Source organism: Spea bombifrons, chromosome 3, assembly GCF_027358695.1.
Source record: "Spea bombifrons isolate aSpeBom1 chromosome 3, aSpeBom1.2.pri, whole genome shotgun sequence".
Lineage (NCBI taxonomy): Eukaryota > Metazoa > Chordata > Amphibia > Anura > Pelobatidae > Spea > Spea bombifrons.
In genome coordinates, this window is record NC_071089.1 from 119,104,014 (window position 1) to 119,130,290 (window position 26,277).

The following is a 26,277-nucleotide window of genomic DNA, read 5'->3' on the forward strand; positions in this document are numbered from 1 at the left end:
AAGGAGACGAACAGCAAACATTCCACTTCCATTATCACTAAACGCCTCAATCGTCATTTCTTCAGGGAATGCTTTATAGTCACGTGACACAGAGGTGCAATCTGATAGGCTGTTGCCGTAGAAACCTAAAACGCAGCACAATTTGGTTAGGCAGCCCTAAAGCGATGAGGCCGTGATTGTCAGACCAAGACTTGAGGTAGGTTCTGTGGTTGGGGCAGGAGCTGATGCCCCTAGACTGGGCAGGTGGCCCAAAGTGCCCCACATGTACCCTCCAGTATTTATGGTGAGTTTACATTGGAGCTAGACATCGCGGCACCTTATGCCTATACAATCCAATTAACCCCTCTCATACTGAAATTGGCCATACCATCTCTACCAGGTAGCAAGTCTGTTTATGCACTACACAAGCTGGCGTGACACCCAGGACTTCCATTGAGGGTTTCGATGACAGAAGCGTCTATTCAGAAAGATCGCCGCTGTCTTCAGGATGTGTTGGGGGGGTCTCTGTGGGAAGAGGGTGGTGAGTAGACACGAGTGGGTAGGTGGCGGCCACTCACTGATGCACTCATACACCGACATGGAGTAGCTGAAGCATCTACACACACTCACACTCACGCTGTCACCTATAGATCCCTATATCCCACCATGATGAACGACTATCCAGACGACAGAGCCTTTTCCCATCATCCCCCTGCTCTGCTGTACGTTGTGCGGCTCTTGTTGAGGCGTTATGACATCACAAGGAAAAAATGTTGGTGCGCTAAGCTATTAGGGTAAGAAGCGCAGACAGTTTTTGTTTTTTGTTATGACATCATACCCTAACACCCTCAGCCGCAGATTACCCGCTGCCTCTTTAGGTGACGCCAATTACCGACCCTCCTCCTTGTGTCATCCCCCATGACCGTAAGGAGCCCCAGGGCCGGTCTGTCCCCGAGAAACGGACGCTCGGCCTCAGTCCTAACTCTGAGTGCGTCCCGGAGCGGATGCCGTTCAACAGAATAGTGAAAAAAACGAATGAAAGCCCCCCGAAACGCGCTGATAAACATCAGGTTCCGCACTTTACAATAACACAAAACACACTCCTAATCCCAGCGTGCGCGGAGAACGAGCCGCTCCGGACAGGATTTATTATCCGGGTACAAAACGCGCTTCCCTTGAAATCCTTTTTATTGACAGTTATTGACAGTTGCCATGACGATGAACGCTCATATAATCGAGCAGACGATGCAATAGTGCGAGTTCTTACAAAATTACAATAATCAGTGTGAGAACGTTTGCGTTACACGTGAGCACCGCGGACCCGGCTCATGAAAAAAACATCTCCAGACACGCGGAAAACCTTTACTGATTATTAATGCATTCATGGTCACGGGTGACATGCGTAGATGTCATAGATAAGCGGAACAGCCTCCCAGCAGAAGTGCACCAGTCGTCAGTCTCGTCTTAGATTCAGGAGCCGTATGTCTATCCCATGCATGTTTAATACCCTCACTGTATTACCCTCTACCACTTCTGCTGGGAGGCGGTTCCAGCTATCCACCACTCTCTCAGTAAAGAGAGCCACAACTCAATGCTTATTTCACCCAGATTTTTTCCGCCCTTCTTCCTCGAGTCTGCATTCCAACCCTTTGGGTTATTTTTGGTGTAAACGTTGCTAAAACATATGTTACTAAACGAAAAACTTTATCTAAACGCAGAAAACCCGTTTCATTAAAAAATCGTAAAATACTATTTATAATTTGCCCCGCGAAGAATTTCCCGGGCATTTGCCTAAATTCCCTTAATTTTTTTTTTTACATATATAATATAAAGTAAACAAGAAAACGCTTGGATCACAGTCAGTGGCGTATTTACCTCGGCCCCCAGCTGGCCCTTCCATGGCCGTCGTCTATGCTGCGGGGCGCTGGGATATGACATCATACCCTGGCGCTCTATGACGCAGAGCACCCACGAAAGCAGCGGGTGGAGTTAAGGGTAGAGACGGAAGATCAAGGATCTCCGGTCTCATTGAGCAGCGGGACATGAGGGCAAGATGCCCCCTATTTTGGCGTCGTAGGGGGTGGGGTCTGCCTGGACCTGCCGGACTAGGCCTCAGCTTAGCCGATGTAGGCTAGAATACGGTAACCAAGCAAAAACTTTAGTATTTTTGTGCTGACTGGGCCAAGGTTGGCCTTAAAATATGTCTGAGTGAATACGCCCATGAGTTCCGAACACAGTTCTCTTGTATCGCGTAGAATCCCCTGCTTAATATCAACATTCCGCGTTGATGGCCGTCTGTTCTCCACGTAGGAGGCTCTGAGTCTCATCACTCTCTTCCCGACACCTGCGGCACATCAGGGGCTTGTGAAGGCCGTTGTAAAGAGCGGTTCCCACCAGGAGAACGATAAAGCCCAAGATCTGCAGAGCGTGGAACTTCTCCCATCCCACCGCGAGGCTGACCACCCAGATCACGACGGTTCTCAGGCTGTCCAGGACCATTCGGGTGGTCGCGCTGATTTCCTTCGTTACGCTGATCCCGGCGAAATTGAAGAAGGCGATGCTGCTGATGTTCCCCAGGAGAGCTACGATAATCAGGGGCTGGTTGCCCATTTGGCAGAAGGCATCTAAGGAATCTTCAAGGACCCCACGGTCATTGTTGCTGAAGTCACTTGCTGGGATGTAGTAGAAAGGAATCAACAGCAAAGTGAGGATAATGAAGCCAAAGAAACCTGCGAGGAGACAGAGGGACTCATTAATTCAGCTTTCCCCAACATGGAAACCATTCGATATCGATGAGACGAAGCTAAACACGGGTCAAAATCGTGGACATCACATGTGTCATGATGTTTATGACGTGTGACTAATGTTAAACTAGAAAAAGGCTCCAGGCACTCAAGGGTTCCATCAGGCAGATTTATTGAAGCAGAAGGACAACAACGTTTCGACCTCACGATGAGGTCTTTATCAACTTGATAAAGACCTCATCGTGAGGTCGAAACGTTGTTGTCCTTCTCCTTCAATAAATCTGCCTGATGGAACCCTTGAGTGCCTGGAGCCTTTTTCTATTTAGATTTACTGGGGAGCTGGCCCTTCCTGGCACAGCTAAGCACCTGAGTTCCTGTGGGGTGTGTGTGCAGATTCCTGATTCTGGTGACGTGTGACTAATGTTGACATTTCACTTTGACATCAGTTGGTGGAAGCTCCGCCTGAGAGCTTTGTTGCAAGTTCTTAGTCTAATCAAAAAGCCCAGTTCCACCCTCCCAACCTCCGAGTCTAATCCAGTGAGGGAACTTCAACGTGCATGGGATGCGTGGGAGATATGGTACTAGAAACCTTTGTATATAATCAGAGAAGTGGCCATTGCCCCAGGTCTGATCTAGGGCAGGTCCTCAGCTGCCCACCTCCCTGGCCGCTGTCCTCACCGCGGAGCACTTAGACATGACTCCATATCCCAGCACTCCATGTTTTATCGGCACAGTCCTCCACGGCGTAGATGGCCCGGTTGGGGAGATCACAGATCTCCCTTGTAACCAGCTGATTGAGCAATGGCATACCAAGCGGGGTGATCGCCCCCAGAGGACAACAAGCTCCCCTATTTTGGAGCATGGAGACCACCCTCTGAATCTGCCACCTTAGGCCAGGATAGGTAAGAAATTGAAGATCACAGATAACATGGGTTCTAGATAACTCAACGGTCGTCCGTCTACTTACCCTCGGTGCCCACGGCTCGGAGCGGGTGCACGTTGTGCTTGTAGACAAATTTCTCTTCTAGAACCATCTGGATGGAGACAATCACTTGAGCCATGATTATGAGCAGGTCACCTGCGCAAGAAACGGTGCAGGAAAGTCAGAATGTGATTGGGCCTCCAAACCCAACTGAGAAATATATTTTTTTAAATAATTTCAGATTTCGTCCCCTGTTTTTATTTTTATCGGGTCGGATGAATTCCAGGCTGTAGCCATGTGACCCAAGAACAGGGTACTGATAGGTCGGTGTTAAAGCATGAAAAAATATTTAGTTAATCATTAGTTTAGATGAAAAAGGACCTTCAAAAACAACTCATTTTATTATTTCTTCCCAAATATCGAGTTAACTGACCCGTAATGACGTCACTGAGGCTCTTCCCGCTGGTTGGGCCGCTTAGCAGATCCGCCAGGCCGACAACCACCAGCCCGGCGATGGTGACCAAAATGCCGACCCACTGGCTGCACTCCAGCTTCCGGCCCAGGAAAGCCACCGACAGCAGACCCGTGAAGATGATGACCGCCCCGCGCAGCATCTGGAAGCTGGAGGCGCTGGTCATGTTCAGAGCTGAAAAAAAATAATAAATAATAATAATAATTAAATAAAAAATTAAAAAATAGACAAAAATATATATAATACATAATAAAGCGGCATCCAACTTATCAGAGTAAATTCATTTTACTGATTTACTGATTACATGTCCCTAGGAAATCCAAAAAAGTGGAATTTCATCAATTTTCTTTAAAAAAGCAGTACAATTTAAACAAAAATAATTTCTGGGGTTCATATGGTTACGCGCTTCCGATTCGCATTTATTGGGGTGATTTATAAGCTTTGTAGGCAAAAAAAATAAAAAAGTGCGGATGAAACCAATGTACTCCGGGCCGCGGGAGAGGCGTTACGTCAGTCCCCGCCCACTTCCCCTGCAATAAAAGGGTGTGTCCTGTGATGTCAGCAGGTCCTCCCACTGATTATTTTTATTTTAATGCAATTTTTTTAAAAAAATGATATTTTGATATTTTTGAATCCACAAACTGCGGAAACTGTGATCTTTTACACATTTTCTATATTTTTACTATCAATGACTAATACGCTCATCACAGCCGCTAAGAGTCCTGAATTTTGTAGAACAGTCCCAACATCCATAAGTGAATCTTTAAATAATGACAAGTCAGGGTTTCCATGACGACCGGTATTAGAGCCATTTGGGTAACACTTGGAGAGCCGCTACATAGAATCTTCACGACGGGCTATTAAAGGGTTAATATTTAAAGACCCTCATGCAGGACGTTGAAAAGAAGGTAAGAACATACGTGTGCTTCATACACTCACCCACATACATGATGCTGGTCCCCGTCATGTCACAAAGAGCCGGGGGGAGGAAGAGCAGGGAGTTGAATGGTTGTGAAGCCGATAGGGTGGGCTCCGGAGCGCGGCGGTCTCTAAACACCAGTATGTAGAAGACCGCCAGACAGGAGAGCTCTCCTAAGAACATGCCGACCGCCTGCAACAGACAAACAGCCTTCATCGCGGGCTTCCCCACGCTTACATTCCCTCGCTGTATTACGCTCTACCACTTCTGCTGGGAGGCGGTTCCACTTGTCTACTACCCACCTGTAGGAACGGGTGCTGGAACTGGTGAGACGAGGAGTCTTTGCATCCCTTTGCTTCAAAGTTGTCTGCCCACCTGCAACACAAACTCCGAGCGGTCAGCGGCGAGGCAAAAGAAGGAAAAGATTAGAAAAGAAAGAAGTTGCAGCTCCCAGATCCGGCGCCCAGCGGAGGGGCAAATTCTGTTACTGGAATCCATGCATTTGGGTTAAAGATTAATACTAAATGTATCAATATTTACAAAGTTCCACAAATTTACATAAATATACAGTAAATTTTATTTCTGGTGCTCAAAATGTAGCTTATTTCATGAAATAATGTTTCTCATATACCGTATTGGCTCGGATATAGGCCGCCCCCGTATATAGGCCGCAACCCTAAAAGTTTGGTGCTTTTTTAAAGAAAAAGTTTTTTTCTTTAAAAAAAGCACCAAAAAAACATGCTGCCACTGTCCCTCCCCCCCCGAGATATGCTGCCACTGCCCCCCCCCCGAGATATGCTGCCACTGCCCCCCCCCCGATTTACCATAGCAGACTCCCGGGTGTCTTGCGGGGCCGGCGGGGGGCATCTACGCAATACGCGTAGATGTCCCCCGCCGGCGCCCCGCAAGACACCCGGGAGTCTGCTCCGGTAAGTCTTGGGGGCAGAGGTAAAACGCATCGTGCGGACGGTCACTGGCTGCCGCGATGCGGGTAAACAACCCAGAGGCTGTTTACCCGCATCGCCGCAGCCGGTGACCGTCCGCACGATGCGCTTAGACAACCTCCCGTGCCGGCACCCCCCATCGTGGAAAGTGCTGGCAGGGGAGGCTGTCTCAGCGTATCAGAGAGTAGGATACAGGTCCCCTGCACCGCTGCGGGGGATCTGTATCCTAACCCCGCTGCCTGCCCGGCGCCCGGGACTGCATGTCCTCGAATATAGGCCGCACCCCCACTTTAAAGACTTAAAGTGGGGGGAAAAAGTGCGGCCTATATTCGAGCCAATACGGTAATTTAACAACACGTCCTTTTCCTATTGGATTGTATACAGTAATATAACCCCCCCCAGCGCTGTATACAGTAATATAACCCCCCCCAGCGCTGTATACAGTAATATAACCCCCCCAGCGCTGTATACAGTAATATAACCCCCAGCGCTGTATACAGTAATATAACCTCCCAGCGCTGTATACAGTAATATAACCCCCAGCGCTGTATACAGTAATATACCCCCAGCGCTGTATAAGTAATATAACCCCCCCAGCGCTGTATACAGTAATATAACCCCCAGCGCTGTATACAGTAATATAACCCCCAGTGCTGTATACAGTAATATAACCCCCAGCGCTGTATACAGTAATATAACCCCCCCAGCACTGTATACAGTAATATAACCCCCCAGCGCTGTATACAGTAATATAACCCCCAGCACTGTATATAGTAATATAACCCCCCAGCGCTGTATACAGTAATATAACCCCCCAGCACTGTATACAGTAATATAACCCCCAGCACTGTATACAGTTATATAACCCCCCAGCGCTGTGTACAGTAATATAACCCCCAGCGCTGTATACAGTAATATAACCCCCAGCGCTGTATACAGTAATATAACCCCCAGTGCTGTATACAGTAATATAACCCCCAGCGCTGTATACAGTAATATAACCCCCAGCACTGTATACAGTAATATAACCCCCAGCGCTGTATACAGTAATATACCCCCAGCGCTGTATACAGTAATATAACCCCCAGCACTGTATACAGTTATATAACCCCCCAGCGCTGTGTACAGTAATATAACCCCCAGCGCTGTATACAGTAATATAACCCCCAGCACTGTATACAGTAATATAACCCCCAGCACTGTATACAGTAATATAACCCCCAGCGCTGTATACAGTAATATAACCCCCAGCGCTGTATATACAGTAATATAACCCCCCAGCGCTGTATACAGTAATATACCCCCAGTGCTGTATACAGTAATATAACCCCCAGCACTGTATACAGTAATATAACCCCCAGCACTGTATACAGTAATATAACCCCCCCCAGCGCTGTATACAGTAATATAACCCCCAGCGCTGTATACAGTAATATAACCCCCAGCACTGTATACAGTAATATAACCCCCCCAGCGCTGTATACAGTAATATAACCCCCAGCGCTGTATACAGTAATAACCCCCAGCGCTGTATACAGTAATATAACCCCCAGCGCTGTATACAGAAATATAACCCCCAGTGCTGTATACAGTAATATAACCCCCAGCACTGTATACAGTAATATAACCCCCCCAGCGCTGTATACAGTAATATAACCCCCGGCACTGTATACAGTAATATAACCCCCAGCGCTGTATACAGTAATATACCCCCCCAGCGCTGTATACAGTAATATAACCCCCAGCGCTGTATACAGTAATATAACCCCCAGCACTATATACAGTAATATAACCCCCAGTGCTGTATACAGTAATATAACCCCCCAGCGCAGTATACAGTAATATAACCCCCAGCGCTGTATACAGTAAAATAACCCCCCCGCGCTGTATACAGTAATATAACCCCCAGCACTGTATACAGTAATATAACCCCCAGCGCTGTATACAGTAATATAACCCCCAGCGCTGTATACAGTAATATAACCCCCCCAGCGCTGTATACAATTGTAGAATTTGAATATATAGACAGTTATTCGAGATTCCGCCGCCAGGTGTCAGTATTGAGCCTGCAGATTGCATTGGTAATTAGAATCCTATTTTTTGGACAATGTATCTATTATTTTACATTTAGTTATCAGTGATAGACAAATTCTGCATTAAAGGTCGATAGAACCATTTGACTGCCACCATTTGCGAGTAACAGGGTAGTAGATACTAGATCTTGGTCTGTGTGCAAAGTTATCCTTAATGATTTAATAAGTCTAAAAGTGATTCATAAACAGCACACTAGAGGGCCAGTTGTTTTTTTTTCCAGTTCTATCTATAAAAGGGTTAAATTTTAAAAATTCTCCAGCTGGCAAGAGTTCCTGGTATGTTATCAGCATCTGGTTTAATGTATAACCTTTCAAGAATCAATAAATAGCGCAAGGTGTTATTAAAACAGACAAAGTTGTTATGATCATTTAAGGAAATCCATCTATTAACCCCTTCCCCCCCTTTGTATCCACATTCATTTCTATAATATATGTAATATTATATATAATTTATATAACATATAATATTATATTTTATACACGGTAATATATGATATTGTATTTTATATAATATATAATTGTAGATGTTTTTTAATATATCATTTTATATTTTATAAATAGTTTTAATTTTGTTTGTTTTTTTTCGAGGAAAGATAGGATTTTCTTTTGATTCCACTTTTACGTGTAAAGCCCAGCATTCATTTTTCATACTATATTAAAAAAAAAACGTTTTTTGTTTGATTTCCATTGAGTTTTTGTTTATTTTTTTTACAGTTAGTGTACTGCTTTGTATTTTTAGTAGTGAACAAAAAAAACATGACCCCCCCCCTTAAAGTTGTCTAAGAAGTAGACAACCTAAGGCAGGGCCGGAGCAGTGATGGCAAGGCGACCCGGGCACTTTAAGGCTGGTGGCTGGATATGTAGTCAGCTAGAAATACCCAAAGGGTTAAAAAAAAAAAAAAAAAAAAAAAAAAAAAAGGTATTATTATTATTTTTATTTATTGTTTCATTTAGCGCCATGAAATTCTGTAGCGCTGTACAATGGGTTAACATGCGCTTACGATCTAGAGGGTAATATACAGTTTATGAATGTGTAACTAATAATAGTATTTGTGTATTAATAATAAAGTGTAATAATAATAATAATATTTTTTATTAGTAATAAAATGTCCTAAATATCGTTTATGAAGGTGTAACTAATAATAGCAATTTTATATTAGTAACAATGCTCGATATATAGTGTAAAACCAATGCTTTTCTTAGTTATAAAGTGCAATGTATGGGTTATTAATGTGTAACTAATAATAGTCATTTTTATTAGTAATAATGCATAGTATATCATTTATGAATATAACAAAAAATATTGATTCTTTATTAGCAATAATGCATAATACCAGTATATACTTTATGAATGTGTAACTAAAAATAATAATAATTCTATATCAGCAATAATGCATAACATATAGTTTATGAATGTGTAACTAAAATTAATATTTGTATTAGTTATAATGTGCAATATATAGGTTATTAATGTGTGACTAATAATAGTATTTTTTATCAGCAATAATGCATAACATATAGTTTATGAATGTGTAACTAAAAATAATACTTTTATTAGTTATAAAGTTCAATATATAGGTTATTAATGTGTAACTAATAATAGTATTTTTTATTAGTAATAATGCATAATATATTATTTATGAATATAACTAAAACTAATACTTTTACATTAGCAATAATGCATAACATATAGTTTATGAATGTGTAACTAATAATAATATCTGTATTAGTTATAAAGTGCAATATATAGGTTATTAATGTGTAACTAATAATAGCATTTTTTATTAGTAATATAATGCATAATATATCATTTATGAATATAGCTAAAACTAATAATTTGATATTAGTAATAATGCATAACATATAGTTTATAAATGTGTAACTAAAAAAAATAAATTCTATATCAGCAATAATGGGTAACATATAGTTTATGAATGTGTAACTAATAATAATAATAATTTTTTTTTGTAATAATGCATAATAGATAGGTTATGAACGTGTAACTAATAATAATAATATTTTTTTTTAGTAATAATGCATAACATATAGGTTATGAATGTGTAACTAATAATAATAATATTTTTTTTAAATAATAATGCATAATATATAGGTTATGAACGTGTAACTAATAATAATATTTTTTTTTAGTAATAATGCATAATATATAGGTTATGAACGTGTAACTAATAATATTAATATTATTAATAGGTACAGGTTCAGCTAAAGGGCACTTTGTACGTTCTACTTTTTTTGGTGGGTATTGTGTTTTTTGATGATTAAATATTGGTGAATTTCCGTGTGCGTTTGATTCTTTGGAGTGTATTTTGGGCGATCCCCGCTTTGTTAATTATCGCTCCAGACCGTGACGCACCTGAAATTATAAAGTCATTACTAAAATATGTAGGTCAATAAACCTGAGCTAAACCCCAAACTGGATTTATGAATTATAATAAATAATCAGAGCCAACTTCGTTAGGGCTGCGTTTTTCTCAGCACAAGAAAGAGCCATAATCTAAGACTAAGGGTGGTAGATAAGTGGATCAGCCTCCCAGAAGAGGTGGTAGAGGGTAATACAGTGCGGGTATTAAACATGCATGGGATAGACATACGGCTCCTGAATCTAAGACGAGACCAACGACTTAAAGACTAGATGGGCCGAATGGGTCTGATCTGCCACCCAAGTTTGCATTTTAACCCATTCAGTGCTGGGCAACAGAAACAGAAGAACATTTTAGTTTTAACCTGTTCAGCGCCAAGGGGCATACTACCATAAAGCATTATTGTCCATTGCACAGCGCTGCAGAATATGTTGGCGCTATATAAATCAATAAATAACAGGACTAGTCGGGCCGAGTGGGTCTGATCTGCCGGTTTCTGCGCCGGGCTTTTTCCGTAAACCTCTTCGCTCTCGTTGGGTGAGCAGGAATTTGCCAGCTCCGCAGAACAGGCGGCGGGGGGGGGGGGCTGGGTAATTCACTGACTCGTTACCGGAGCCGGGACCTGCGCGACTCACTGACTCATGAAGAGAACTCACAGAACCTCTCGGAGCCGGTGTGTGGACCGCCAGGGGTTAACGGCACTTTAACAACTAAACAGCAGCCAGAGAGAAGCGTAAGAGAAAAGCTCTTAATGGTGTAAAGTGTACAGCGCACCTCCCTCCCAGAACAGGCGATGGGGGGGACATTTAGAAGAAGAATAATGGGGTTTATTTACCCCATTTAATTTATAAAGCTGTTTCCTGCTGTTTCTATACACATTATCGGGGCTTTTAGGGCCGGAGAACCCTGCGATCCCCTCATACCCAGCAAACATTCTCACCTCCTAGAAAAGAGGGGCATCAGGGGTAGAGAGGGGTATCGGGGGAGGAGAGAGGGGCTATAGATTTGAGAGAGGGTGCGTGTCCAGACTAGGGCCGGTCTGAGAATATGCTGAATGAACGCGCAGCTCGGGGGCCGTTATGGAATGGATTGGAAAACGTAGAAATTGTGCAACGCTCTGCGGCTCTTTATTACTAATTCCTTCCTTTTTGTGTAATTTTAGCTCTTTGCTGACGCTGCTGATTTCTTCCCCGATGTTTCAGTTCCGCATCTACAAATCTCTGATACTACTACTAATACTACTACTATTACTTCTAATACTACTACTACTACTACTACTAGTAATACTACTACTAATACTACTACTAATATTACTAGTAATACTACTACTACTTCTAATACTACTACTAATACTAATAATAATACTAATACTACTACTAATAATACTACTACTACTACTACTACTAGTAATACTACTAATAATACTACTAGTAGTCGTAATACTACTACTACTACTAATAATAATAATAATACGACTACTACTACTACTAATAATACTACTACTACTACTACTACTAATGCTACTTCTATTACTACTATTACTACTACTAATACTACTACTACTAGTAATACTACTACTACCACTAGTAATAATACTACTAATACTACTGCTACTAATAATAATACGACTACTACTACTACTACTTCTATTAATACTACTACTAATACTACTACTACTACTGCTATTACTACTACTACTTCTATTAATACTACTACTACTTCTATTAATGCTACAGTACTACTACCACCACTACTACTACTACTAATACTACTTCTATTAATACTACTACTACTACTAATAATAATACTACTAATAATAATTCTATTACTACTACTATAAATAATACTACTTCTAATACTACTACTACTACTACTACTACTAATAATAATTAATAATTGACTTTAATAAATGCATAATGCAATCCTGATTGAGACCCCTCAGCCAGCCGGTCTGCCGCATTCATACTCTATTTAAGTGAAATAATAAATGATTCCACTTCCTCTGCTGCGTCGAATTCCCGAGGTCCCCATAACTTGGGGTTTTTTAGTCGATGTTTATTGAGAACAAAGAGGACCCCTCAGCGCATTTTTTTTTACTCGGGGGGGTTGGATACATTTTATGGCAGAAAAGAGCTGACAGGACAGGCCGAGGTGGTAACGAGACCTCACATGACGATGTGCACGATGTGTCGTGTGAGCTTGTGGTTTGGAAAAGGCTACATGCGCTAAATTCACAAGAGATGTCCGTTACGGGGAACTCTCAGGACTTTTGCCCCAGTCTCGGGGTGAAGGGGCAGATTCTCCGGATCTGACTCTCCCTCCCCCCATCGCTGGGATCATATAAAAATCTCTTAGTTGGTGTTTTTTCTCCCAGTATGTTATGGTTCATCTCCCTGCTTGAATACAGGTGACTCAATTAAATGTATCCTTTAATAATGACAAGTCAAGGTTTCCATGACAAGGTTGCCATTTGGGTGACAGATTTGGAGAGTCGCTACATAGAATCTTCATGATGGGCCATTAAAGGGTTAATATATAAAGAGTTCCCAGGGCGATTATTATTATTATTAATTATGTGTATGCAGCGCCAGCATATACCCCAGGTAGGGCGATTTGGCGACACAATATAACCAGAAACTGGAACAGAGTATCCAGAACTCATCTCTCTATTTCTTGCATAGAGACCTAGAACCCACCGGCAGATCGGCCCCATCCGGCCCCCGTCTAGTCGCCCGTTTCTCCTGCTGTAAAGAATCAAACATTAATCAGTCGTTGGTCTCGTCTTAGAACCGTATGTCTAACCCATGCGTGTTTAATACCCTCACTGTATTACCCTCTACCACCTCTGCTGGGAGGCTGTTCCACCCTTTCAGGCTTGTTGAGGTCACTGAGCTGTATAATGTAGGATTCGGATGATATGACGGACGTATCCAGAACGTATATCTGATTTTATATACTAAAGCTTTTTAGTCCCAGCAGTTATTATCAAGTTACGATAAAATCTGGTTCCAAAAAGATTCTAACAAAGAAAAAATGACTCCTTCCCGGCAACCAAACGGCAACACGCAGAATCCGGAAAATATCTTTAATATCAAATAAAAGGACAGAATTCCATCCGTGCAGATTTAATGCTAACAAGTAACGTAAATCCGTGCGGTACTAAGAGGGTGATGGATACGTGGAACAGCTTCCCAGCAGAGGTGGTAGAGGGTAATGCAGTGAGGGTATTAAACATGCATGGGATAGACATACGGCTGCTGAGTCAAAGACGAGACCAACGACTGGTTAAGGTTTGAGTCGTTACAGCGGGAGAAACTTGTTGTTGCTTGCGGATGGAAAGTGAAAGCGAGATAATGTTTTATGGCGCGGCTCACCTGGCGTTATCTGCAGAGCGTTATATCGGGCGGCGTCTGGGGGTCGGATTCCTGCAATGTCTGGATATATTTAGAGTCGAGTTACTGATGGAATGACAGCATTCTAAGGGAGGACTCTATTATTAGTTTATATATCGCCATCATATTCCGCAGCGCAGTACAATGTGTTATTATTATTAGTTTATATTATTACTACTTGATGATGAGTGCGGATGTTGCTGCGGATGTCCAGCCAATGGCTGCACGCCTGTGATTTGTGGGCGGTTGTGCCGTGACAGAGATGATTTTTACAGCCAATAAACTCCCTTTATCTGCAGCCCTGGAGCCGGCGTTGCTGTCGGTCATGTGATATTTTGGGGGACTCTCCTGGCTCAAACTCCACACTGAGCTGATGCTTTATGGCGATGCTAATGAAGTCCGCTCCTCCATAGACTTTCATTAGTCAGAGAGTCTGACTGGGTGATTAAGACTGAGCCGTTCTATTGTTCCCCGCAGGCAGTATGATAAGGAGTCGGGGGGTTAGTAGATCGGGGATCAGATAACAGAGTGAGAATCATACAAACGGTTAAACTACAACTGGGGTAAAAAAAAACCCTGATATTTTTGGAAACCTTTTCATGTGAAATGAGGAATAAGAACTTCCTCCCCAGTCGCTCGCCGAGGAGGAAATCGGTGGAAGTGAAAGTGAATTCAGTGAAAGCCGCTGGGATTTAATAAATCCGCACGTTACTTATTCCTTCTTCCTCTTCTGTGCTATGGTAGATTGTAAGCTCTTGGGATCAGAGCCCCCTCCTTCTGCCCCACTATGTGGTAACGCGTGTTAACGCCATTGTCGAGTAGTCTTACCCTCCCCCATCATAACAGCGCTACGGAATCTGCCGGCGCTATAGAAATAAAAGGGGGGGGGTTAACCCTTTCTGTGCTAAATGATGTGGGAGGGGTTAATCCATTTAGCGCCCGGCTCCAGCCTGATAGCAAAGGAGCTAACAGTTTAACCCATTCAGTGCCATTATATATGGGTCATGGGTTAACCCATTGGGTACAGTGTTACAGACCGATGTAGAAGAATCAATGGGTTTGACCCATTCACGACCAGATTCCATACAGATCATAAAGGGATTGGGAGCTTTAACCCATTCAGTGTCAGGTGGTAAAAAGAATTGTGGGTTTCAGAGGCTTAGATGCAATATAAGGAAGCTTTACTTCACTGAGCGGGTAATGGATAAGTGGAACAGCCTCCCAGCAGAGGTGGTAGAGGCTAATACAGTGAAGGAACATGTATGGGATAGACATATGGCCCCTGAAGACAAGACAGCAGAATAAACAGGCGACTTGACGGGCCGAATGGGGCCGATCTGCCGGCAGATTCTGCATTTTAACCCATTCCATGCTGGACTACAGACAGATGCAGACAAAAAAGTCAGCTTTAACCTGTTCAGTGCCAAGGGACATACCACTACACAGCATTACGGTCCACCGTACAGCGCCGCGGCATATGATGGCACTATATAAATCAATCCATAATAATAACAGGAGCTATTAACCCATTCATTTCTAAGTTCAGTGAAATCCCTAAAGCTCTTCTCTGTAAACAAGCCCCGCCGCCGACGACATACTTAGCTGACAGCGTATTAATGGAGCCGGTGACGAGCATCATCCCCGCCAGGAGAAGTTGATACGAGGTCCACGCCATGGTGCAGGAGGTCTGGGGCTGCCTCTGCCAGGGGGCATACGAGAACGAGTAACTTGAGCTGCTACCCTGCTTCCTCTACCGGGCAAAATCTGAAATCATGTGACCGGCGAGTCAGCTGAGAGGCAGGGCGTGCAGGAGCTGCGTGTCACGGGCAGGAGTGTCACACGCAGCTGCCTCCCAGCAGACATCTCTCTCCACGCAGAACGGGACTTAATAAAAGACAGGAGGGAGGTGTAGATCAAAGGAGGAGAGACCGCAGTCTAACACTAGAGGCTCACAGGCTGAGATGGGATGTAAAGGGGAACTGCCTCCCAGCTGAAGTGGTAGAGGGTAATACAGTGAGGGGATTAAACATGCATGGGAGAGACATACGGCTCCTGAATCTAAGACGAGACCAACGACTGATTAAGGTTTGAGTCTTTACAGCAGGAGAAACGGGCGACTAGACGGGGGCCGGATGGGGGCCGATCTGCCGGCAGGTTCTGTGTTTCTGTATTTCTTACCCCCCCCACTGAGAGCCACAGACCCTGCATCCAACCGGCAAACAGCTCGACATCTGTCCTCGGCTTCTACCCCCCCCCCAGGGCTTTCTATTCATAAAAAAGAATCATGGGCTTTATTATAAAAAAATATATAAAATGATAAAAATACTCATCAGCCCATTTTATTTTAATATTACTCCTAAAAATAACACCTGATAATAAATAAAATATAAGTTATTAATAAATAAAACATAAAACATTTTTTATTGCTTTTTTTTTCCGTTGCTGAGATTTTTTTTATTCATAAAATATTAATTTATTATTATTTATTAATTATACATTTCATTATATTTATTATTTATTTTATTTAGGCCAGACTGACAGTTTTCCCTGCTCTAAAGAACCTTAACCCCTTCTTTGCCGAGAGTATAACGTATCCAAAAAACATCTTTTTTCGCCCCCTTTATACGATAGTTTTTTTTTCTTCAAGCGCACAGAGGGCTCTTTTTTGATAGCCCAACATTTACTATAAATAATGTAGAAAAAAAAATAAAAAAATATATATATAATAAATATTATAAATTGTCACCAAAACAGCCCAGGATACATTCATTGAAGTGCCTTGTAAATAACGTAAGAATTTATATATCCTCGTGGCAATCAGAGGGTTAATATTAGACGGTATACATTTGCTGTTTCAGAAAATAAAGGGTTAAATACCATAATATACTAATATAGAAACGATCTGGAAAAGACTACAACTCCTATCACCCTCACCCGCCTGATTTATGAGCCGCCAAAGCGGATACGCTATAAGAGCTCATCTTAGATTCAGGAGCCGTGTGTCTATCGCATGCATGTTTAATCCCCTCGCTGTATTACCCTTCTACCACCTCTGCTGGGAGGCTGTTCCACTTATCTACCACCCTCTCCCTTCCATCCCATCTCAGCCTCTATTGTTTGGAATAAAATTCCCTCCTAAACATGTCTTTATGTATTTAAATGTCTCTCCCATCCCCTCTCTCTCTCTTCTCTCCCCTCTCTCTCTCTTCTCTCCCCTCTCTCTCTCTCATTTCTCCCGCCTCTCTCTCTCTCTCTCCTCTCCTCCTTTCTCTCTTCCCCCCTGTCTCTCTCTCTCTCTCTTCTCTCCCCTCCCTCTCTCTTCTCTCTCTCACTCTCTCTTGGTGGTACCGGACTGTAAACACTTTCCGGCGTGAGGTCTCATTAGAGGTGTCTCTCGGTGTCTGTCCCTCCCCGTCACTCTCTCATTGTCCCGGTGGTTGTTGTCACTCGCTGGTCACCTTGGAGATGATTTACAACAAACTCCCGCCGGCCGCCGTTCTCCTCCGCTCCTCGCCGGAGTCACAGAGACCTCAGGACTTTCTTTCTGGAAATTGGAGAAAATTCCTCAAAATTTTGAATTTTATTGAAAAAATCTGAATGAAAAATGGCGTAAATGCTGGAATTTCTTCGGCGGAGACGAGGTAACGCATCCCTCAGGAGCCCACCATACCCGCTGGGCGGCAGCTCACGGGCAGGGGCCACAACTCCTAGCGTCTCTGTCTGTCTAAACGTATTGGCGTTATGTATTCAGGAACTTACGTTGTACAGCGCTGCGGTATATGCTGGCGCTGCATACACTTAATTAATAATAATAATAATTATGACTCCAGGGGCCCGATCTCAGCCTGCGGGTGATCTCATTGGTTAATTAATGAATGAGCGAAACATGAGCGGACATGTGACACCGAGGTTTACTTTACTGAAGGGGTGGTAGATAAGTGGAACAGCCTCCCGGCAGAGGTGGTAGAGGTTTGAGATGAAGGTGGGGGGGGAGCGGGGCCGGCGCGTTTCTATTGGAGGGTTGAACCTGCGCGTTTTGCCTTCCCCAGCTGTCGGTGACGGAGGTAAAGGATGTCTCGCCGGCGCCTGGAGGAAGCGCTCCTAAAGTCCAGGGAGCTGGAGAGCTGCGGGGAGAGCTGCGGGGAGAGCGCGGATGAGACATCGGGGGGCGACGGCGGAGAGGGGTACTCCGAGCTCTTCGTCAGGAGGCGCGTCCGGCTCAGGGAGGATCCCCACGGTATCTACAGCCTGCGCTTCTCGCCCGACGGGAGGCGGATCGCCGCCGGGTTTGGCAACGGAGCCGTCGAGGTAAGCAGCAGCCGCCGGAGCCCTGGAAAAAGGAGGGAAAAATTGGGTTTTCTGGAGTTTCCTTAAAAAAAAGCGACATATAACTTTATTTTTTAACTCTTAAAGGGCCGCCGTCCCACGGAGCCCCCTATACTCTGAATGCATACGGGAACAGCCGGGGGGAGGGGGGTAAAGGGGCAATGGATGGGGGGGGCAGAGAGGTGTCTTAGATTCAGGAGCCGTATGTCTATCCCATGCGTGTTTAATACCCTCACTGTATTACCCTCTACCAACTCTACCTGGAGACTGTTCCACGTATCTACCACCCCCTCAGTAAAAACTTCCTTCCATTCCATCTGGAAAAGTAGGAAAAGTGTATATTTTTTTTTTTGCCATCTCTTTTTCACCAAAAAGTCATGAAAAAGTGACATTAAACGTTAATTTTCACTTTTAAAGGGCCGGCGTCCCAGGGAGCCCCTAGAATATGAATAAATATGGGTTTGCTAAGTACGGGTTGTACGGTCGTTATGGGGTTAATGCCTAAAATAAGATAGTTTTACTGAGAGGGAGGTGGATAAGGGGAACGGCCTCCCAGTGGAAGTGGTAGAGGGTAATACAGCGTTGGAATGGTCTTGTTGCAGGTGCTGAGCGCGGGGGATGGGAGCCCGGACGGGACATTATTCTCCGCTCAGCGCGGCAGGCAGGCGGTCACCGCCCTGAGATTCCACCCCAAGAGCCCCGATCTGCTGGTCGCCGCCGGAGCCGACGGACTGCTTTCTATTTACGATATCAAGTCCAAGATCAACGTCATCACGCTGACAGGTGCGCTGAGAGTGATGGGATTTATTTACCCTATTTCACGTATTAACCCGTTCCCTGCTGTTTCTATACACATTATCGGGGCTTTTAGGGCCGTAGAACCCTGCGATCCCCTCATACCCAGCAAACATTCTGACCTCCTAGAAAAGAGGGGCATCAGGGGAGGAAAAATTATCACATTGGGCATCAAAGGAGGAAAGTGGGACAGTGGGGTGGAAAGAAGGAAATGAGGGAAAGAAAAGAGGGGCAGTGGGGAGGAAAGAGGGGTATCAAGGGAAGAAAGAAAGGAGAGGCACTTGGGATCCGAGGGACTTTCCAAACTAAACAGGGACACCTTGGAGGTATGTTATCGCATGCGACTTTTTTCTCCCCAGAGATACAGAATGAAATCAATGCTTTGGATTTTTGTGCTGACGGCAGCGTTTTCGCTACGGCCGGGAGAGACAGAAACATCCGACTGTATGACGGCCACACTAATGAGGTAACGTCAACACGTGATGAGAGAGAGGGGAGAGAGAGACGGGGGGGGGGAGAGAGATGGGGGAGAGACGGGGGAGAGAGGGGAGAGAGAGATGGGGGGAGAGAGGAGAGAGAGACGGGGAGAGAGAGGAGGGAGAGACGGGGAGAGATGGGGGAGAGAGAGGAAAGGGAGAGACGGGGGAGAGATGAGGGAGAGAGAGGAGAGAGACATTTAAATTCATAAAGAGATTTAACAAAGGAGGAGAAAAGTTACAACAAGAGACCGGAATCTAACACTAGTGAGTCAGAGACTGAGATGGAACGGAAGTTGAAGATCAGCTGAACGGCCTCCCAGCAGAAGCGGTAGAGGGTAATACAGTGAGAGAATTTCTTATCGAGGAAAGGATAGGTCACAAGTGCCCCCCCCTCTAAAAACCCAATCAATAAAAAATAAAGAAAACAAACGTATTTCATGAAAACACTTTTTTTTCGATAAAAGAATTAGACCAGCCATTTTTCACTTCAACCCCTATCACTCTCAGCCAGAATGCTAAGAGAGTCGCAAGGAATAGGACTTAAGTAAAGTAAGTGGCAGCCGACAGTAACCCCTGAATGCCTCGCGGGCACTCGCTGTTTCCTAGCTGGGTGCGAGGTTGGGTTACGCTCCTGTTTTTCCTCCCCGGATGATTTTTGGGCCCCTCCCCCGGCAGATTGTGAGCGTGCTGAAGGCCCCCGCGCTCCTGTACGGTGACGACGCCGCGCTTCCCAGCGGCCACTCCCGGCGGATCTTCGCTTTGAGGTTTCACCCCTCGGAACCCCACGTCTTCGTGACCGGCGGCTGGGATAACTCCGTCAAAGTAAGTCACAGAGCCTCTGATTGGCTGGAATCCCTCTAGACTGCAAGCTCCTCCCCCGTTATGTTATATACTGCTTGTCGTTACCCGTTGTACGGCGCTACGGAATATGATGGCGCTATATAAATAATAATAATAATAACGTTATCTGCTGCCTCTGCTCTAACGACGCGCCCTTCTGCTCCGGCGCCGTAGGTTTGGGACAATCGAGTGGCGAAGGAGGCCCGGAGAGACATTCGCGGCCCCCATATATGCGGCTCGGGGATTGACATCCAGGTGAGGGCTGCTGCTGGGGCATGTAGGCGAGCTCCGTGATTGGCTGACGGGGCGTTCCATCTGTATAGCCTTCGATGCCCCCAGAGAGGAACCTATTGCGATGTGTGGGGGAGGGGTTGGGGATGGTTGGAACCCAAGGTGCCCCCTCCAGCCACCGATAAACAGGTTATGTGCCCGAGGTGCCCCCCCAGCTACCAATAAAAGGGTTATTTACCCAAGGTGCCCTCCCAGCCACCGATAAACGGGGTATTTGCCCGAGGTGCCCCCCCCCCGCCACCGATGAACAGGTTATTTGCCTGAGTTGCCCCTCAGCTGCCGATAAACAAGTTATTTGGGGTATTTAACTTCTTTTGTAACTGGTGCAAGACTCAGGGAGTACTCGGCCTCTCAATGTATAGTCATTTTGATCAGTGGGGGCAGTTAGGGTGGCCCCTTCACGTAATGACTACTTCACTCTGTCTGCAGGGTAACAAGCTGCTAACTGCCTCGTGGGTGGCACGCGATGCCCTCCAGCTGTGGGATTTGCGGGCGGCCCAGCTGGTACAGAACGTGCCGTTCCCGGCAGCCGCTTTGCAGGGCCAGTTCCTCTACGCCGCCGCGTTCTGCAGCGAGAATGTGGTTTTAGCTGGCGGCAGCGGGACCTGCGCGGCCTCCGCCATCGACCTGAGAACGGAGCAGGTAACTCTCCGAAAACTGAGCCTCTTCTGCCGGATCGGCCCCATTCGGCCCCCGTCCTGCTGTAAAGACCCAGATCAGTCGTTGGTCTCGTCAACGCTAGGAGGCTGTTCCACGTATCTACTACCCTCTCAGTTATACATTCTTTTATGTTTATGACACGTTGTGCCTTCATCGCAGGTCCTGGGAGACATCTCGCTGTCCAGCAGAGCGGTTCAGGCTGTGGATGCTGCCCCCGGTGGCCGGGAGGTTGCAGCGGCAGGCGTTGCAGGGAATCTTCACATCGCAGAGTTATGTTGACGCTGGGCCGCGGGGTTAAATGTTCTGAGATAACTTCTCCGGGATCCTCAGCGGCACCAATAAAAGTCAGATTTGGGAGCCTTTTTGCTCAATTTCACTCTTATTAATTATAAAGATTTATTGTTATATTCTATGTTTCTGTGTTTGCAGATGACACTAAACTCGGTAATACAGGGGGATCGGGATATTACAGTGCTGCAGAGGGATCTAGAGAGACCGGGGGGCCGGGCACACAAATGGCAGATGAAATTCAATGTAGATAAATGTAAAGTTATGCACTTCGGGGTACGGAACGCACAAGCAACCTACACCCTAAACGGTAGTGAATTAGGGGTCACGAGAAATGAGACAACAAACTAGGCCTCAATGTGCGATGTCAGTCAGCGGCCGCTAAGGCCAGTAAGGTATTGTCGTGTATAAAAAGGGGCATCAAGTCGCGGGACAAAAATATAATTTTGCCTCTGTATAAATCAATGGTAAGGCCGCACCTTGAATATGCTGTGCAATTTTGGGCACCTTTTCTAAAGAAGGATATCATAGCACTAGAAAGCAGGGGCGTAACTAGAAACCTCAGGATCTACCCTCTCCTTCACTACGCCCCCCCCCTTTGTAGGTCACTTACCGTCAACTCCTGTGTTGGGAGCGTGAGGCGTTTGTCTCGGGTGCCGGCGCTTCACTGCTGACGGTCCCAACACTGCACTCTGGGCAGCGCTGAGGCAGGCGGCGGGGACGGCGGCAGCGGCGGGGAGCAGAGGCATCCTGGATTTCTGTCAGTCAAGGGGGCCCAAGAGTTGCCGAGCGGTCGTTTTCAGCAACCGCTCAGCACCCCTTGGGCCCCCCTGACTGGCAGAACTCCAGGGCCCGGTCGCATTCGCGACCCCGGTAGTTCCGCCATTGCTAGAAAGGGTGCAGAGGCGGCGACAAAATTAATAAAAGGAATGGAGCGCTATAGTTATGAAGAAAGGTTAACTAATTTAAATCTGTTTAGTTTAGAAAAACGTCGCCTCAGAGGGGATATGATAACGTTATATAAATATATTCGGGGGGGCCAATACAAACCATTGAGTGGAAATCTGTTCATAAACAGGACTATGCATAGGACGCGGGGTCAGGCGTTCAGACTGGAAGAAAGGAGATTTAGACTAAAGCAGAGGAAAGGGTTTTTTACAGTAAGGGCAGTAAGGATGTGGAATTCTCTGCCTGCAGAGGTAGTTTTATCAGAGTCTGTACAGACGTTTAAACTGCAACTGGATGAATACCTGGAAAAACATAATATCCGGGGATATAATCTTTAATTATGGGGAAACAGCTTATTGATCCAAGGAGAAATCTGACGGCCATTTTGGGGTCAAGAAGGAATTTTTTCCCTGGTTAGCGCAAAATTGGAAAGAGCGAAGCCGGGGTTTTTTGCCTTCTTTTGGATCAACAGCAACAAATAAACAGATATCGGAAAGGCTGAACTTGATGGACACAGGTCTTTTTTCAGCCTATATATAACTATGTAACTATATATATAGCGCTAGCATACAACGCGGCGCTGTACACATTCCATGTCGGAGAAACAGGGCAGATTGTCCTTAATGCCACCGATCCATAGACGGACTGCGAAGCACATCCTCCAGACTGAACTTACTCTGCGGCGCGCCAGGTTATGATGTCATAGCCCAGCGCCCAGAGGCGGGAGGGACCCGGGCGAGGTCTGCAGCAGCACGCAACGGGATGTGTCGCTGGTCACCATTGGCTGCCTACAGCTTGAATGAGGACCCTCATCGCAATACGGCTGAAGGCTTTGTAGGCCTCTAACTAAATGACACCGGAGGCTAACTATGGCGCCAATTATTAACCCTTTCTGTCATTAAAAATGCTCATTACCGGTATCTTACTTGACTTGTGTCTCTATTACAGAATAAATGTCCTAACGGGGGTCATAATCCAACCGCCTATACCCCAAGGAAACACGGAGGGCTGTAATAACCCCCAACACTGTATACAGTAATATAACCCCCAGCGCTGCATACAGTAATAACCCCCAGCGCTGTATACAGTAATATAACCCCCAGCACTGTATACAGTAATATAACCCCCAGCGCTGTATACAGTAATATAACCCCCAGCGCTGCATACAGTAATATAACCCCCAGTGCTGTATACAGTAATATAACCCCCAGCGCTGTATACAGTAATATAACCCCCCAGCGCTGTATACAGTAATATACCCCCCAGTGCTGTATACAGTAATATAACCCCCAGCGCTGTATACAGTAATATAACCCCCAGCGCTGTATACAGTAATATAACCCCCAGCGCTGTATACAGTAATATAACCCCCCAGCGCTGTATACAGTAATATAACCCCCCAGCGCTGTATACAGTAATATAACCCCCAGCACTGTATACAGTAATATAACCCCCAGCGCTGTATACAGTAATATAACCCCCCCAGCGCTGTATACAGTAATATAACCCCCCAGCACTGTATACAGTAATATAACCCCCCCAGCGCTGTATACAGTAATATAACCCCCCAGCACTGTATACAGTAATATAACCCCCAGCACTGTATACAGTAATATAACCCCCCAGCGCTGTATACAGTAATATAACCCCCCAGCGCTGTATACAGTAATATAACCCCCAGCGCTGCATACAGTAATATAACCCCCGAGCTGTATACAGTAATATAACCCCCCCAGCGCTGTATACAGTAATATAACCCCAGCGCTGTATACAGTAATATAACCCCCAGCGCTGTATACAGTAATATACCCCCCAGCGCTGTATACAGTAATATAACCCCCCAGCGCTGTATACAGTAATATAACCCCCAGCGCTGTATACAGTAATATAACCCCCCAGCGCTGTATAAAGTAATATAACCCCCCCAGCCCTGTATACAGTAATATAACCCCCAGTGCTGTATACAGTAATATAACCCCCCAGCGCTGTATCCAGTAATATAACCCCCAGCGCTGTATACAGTAATATAACCCCCCAGCGCTGTATACAGTAATATAACCCCCCAGCGCTGTATACAGTAATATAACCCCCAGCGCTGTATACAGTAATATAACCCCCAGCGCTGTATACAGTAATATAACCCCCAGCACTGTATACAGTAATATAACCCCCAGCGCTGTATACAGTAATATAACCCCCAGTGCTGTATACAGTAATATAACCCCCCAGCGCTGTATACAGTAATATAACCCCCAGCGCTGTATACAGTAATATAACCCCCAGCGCTGTATACAGTAATATAACCCCCAGCGCTGTATACAGTAATATAACCCCCAGCACTGTATACAGTAATATAACCCCCCAGCGCTGTATACAGTAATATAACCCCCAGCGCTGTATACAGTAATATAACCCCCAGCACTGTATACAGTAATATAACCCCCAGCGCTGTATACAGTAATATAACCCCCAGCGCTGTATACAGTAATATAACCCCCAGCGCTGTATACAGTAATATAACCCCCAGCACTGTATACAGTAATATAACCCCCAGCGCTGTATACAGTAATATAACCACCCAGCACTGTATACAGTAATATAACCCCCCAGCGCTGTATACAGTAATATAACCCCCCAGCGCTGTATACAGTAATATAACCCCCAGCACTGTATACAGTAATATAACCCCCCAGCGCTGTATACAGTAATATAACCCCCAGTGCTGTATACAGTAAGGGAGTAAAATGCCTCCCTTCCCTTTGTACAGAAAGGGTTAAAAGTTAAAACCAGCTGTGTCAGTGAGTTAATCATTCATCCATCCTCTCACTAATATTAATCTATGGAAGAAAGGGCTTCATTAGATAGGCAGGACTTCATCAGCACTGCCATAAAGCGTCAGCTTGGTGTGGTGCAGATAAAGGGAGTTTATTGGAGTATAATATATATATGTGGTCAGGTATGCACAAATATATATATATATTATTATTCTAGCAGTAACCCGGGAATCTGAATGTTTATGTTTTTACACTTTTCAGGCTGTGCGCTCTCCTTTCTGTATATTATTTTCACAGACTGTTAGTACGTGAGATGACCACAAGGGGGCAATAGAATTACACATAAAGAACATGCGTTTTAAACTTCATAAATAATTTGAATATCCAGCAGGGTTAGGAGTTCCACTTCCACCATTTTTATTTTTGAAGTATGCATATACACTGACCAGCATAGAAACCCATCCGGCCCCCGCCTAGCCGCCCGTTTCTCCTGCTGTAAAGGCTGAAACCTTAATCAGTCGTTGGTCTCGTCTTAGATTCAGGAGCCGTATGTCTATCCCATGCATGTTTAATACCCTCACTGTATTACCCTCTACCACCTCTGCTGGGAAGCTGTTCCACTTATCTACTACCCTCTCAGTAAAGTAAAACTTCCTTACACTCCTTACATTATGGCCAATTGTTCTAACATTTTTCCTCATTTTAAATAAACTTCCCTTTCTGTATTTACATTTTTTTATAGCCCATCTCCTCTCTCTCTCTCTCTCTTGTTTCTTCTCTCTCTTCTTTCCTCCAAGCCGTACAGATTGAGATCCCATAGCCTTTCTCTGATCTTCCTCCAGTTTGTCAATCTCATTCCAGAGACGTCTCCAGAACTGTACTGGAGACCCCAACGCAGGTCCGCATCAAGACTTGGGGGGGGTGACTAGTAGCCCAGCTTTATATAAAGGAATGGCTGTGAGCTATGGCCTGAGTAATGTTCCTGGCTATCGTCCCTTCTGATGTCAGCATTTTCCCATGACATCAATCAGCG

At 45.0% G+C, this 26,277-nt stretch overlaps 2 protein-coding genes across 2 annotated transcripts; one reads left to right on the top strand and one right to left on the bottom strand.

Annotated features, from left to right (window-relative positions):
• Positions 1-1,149: 1,149 nt before the first annotated feature.
• On the bottom strand, positions 1,150-15,676 carry SLC35F6 (solute carrier family 35 member F6). The gene is made up of 6 exons (XM_053458462.1): positions 15,442-15,676; positions 5,339-5,411; positions 5,057-5,228; positions 4,079-4,291; positions 3,691-3,801; positions 1,150-2,708 (listed from the first exon to the last, which is right to left on the bottom strand). The coding sequence occupies exons 1-6, from the start codon at positions 15,516-15,518 to the stop codon at positions 2,251-2,253; spliced, it is 1,104 nt and encodes a 367-aa protein (XP_053314437.1). The 5' UTR covers positions 15,519-15,676; the 3' UTR covers positions 1,150-2,250.
• Positions 15,677-17,389: 1,713 nt separating this feature from the next.
• Positions 17,390-21,596, top strand: LOC128482642 (katanin p80 WD40 repeat-containing subunit B1-like). Its single transcript, XM_053458463.1, has 8 exons — positions 17,390-17,484; positions 17,893-18,151; positions 18,772-18,952; positions 19,324-19,430; positions 20,119-20,265; positions 20,458-20,538; positions 21,004-21,216; positions 21,394-21,596. The coding sequence occupies exons 2-8, from the start codon at positions 17,915-17,917 to the stop codon at positions 21,511-21,513; spliced, it is 1,086 nt and encodes a 361-aa protein (XP_053314438.1). The 5' UTR covers positions 17,390-17,484; positions 17,893-17,914; the 3' UTR covers positions 21,514-21,596.
• The last annotated feature ends 4,681 nt before the right edge of the window (positions 21,597-26,277 follow it).

Coding starts and splice junctions, on each gene's coding strand:
- SLC35F6 (XM_053458462.1), bottom strand. CDS start 15,518: ATGGCGTGGACCTCGTATCAACTTCTCCTGGCGGGGATGATGCTCGTC. Junction 3,802..4,078: donor CCTCAGTGACGTCATTACGG/GTCAGTTAACTC, acceptor TTTCTTGCGCAG/GTGACCTGCTCATAATCATG. Junction 2,709..3,690: donor CCGAGCCGTGGGCACCGAGG/GTAAGTAGACGG, acceptor GTCTCCTCGCAG/GTTTCTTTGGCTTCATTATC.
- LOC128482642 (XM_053458463.1), top strand. CDS start 17,915: ATGTCTCGCCGGCGCCTGGAGGAAGCGCTCCTAAAGTCCAGGGAGCTG. Junction 20,266..20,457: donor GCTGGGATAACTCCGTCAAA/GTAAGTCACAGA, acceptor CCGGCGCCGTAG/GTTTGGGACAATCGAGTGGC. Junction 21,217..21,393: donor TCGACCTGAGAACGGAGCAG/GTAACTCTCCGA, acceptor CCTTCATCGCAG/GTCCTGGGAGACATCTCGCT.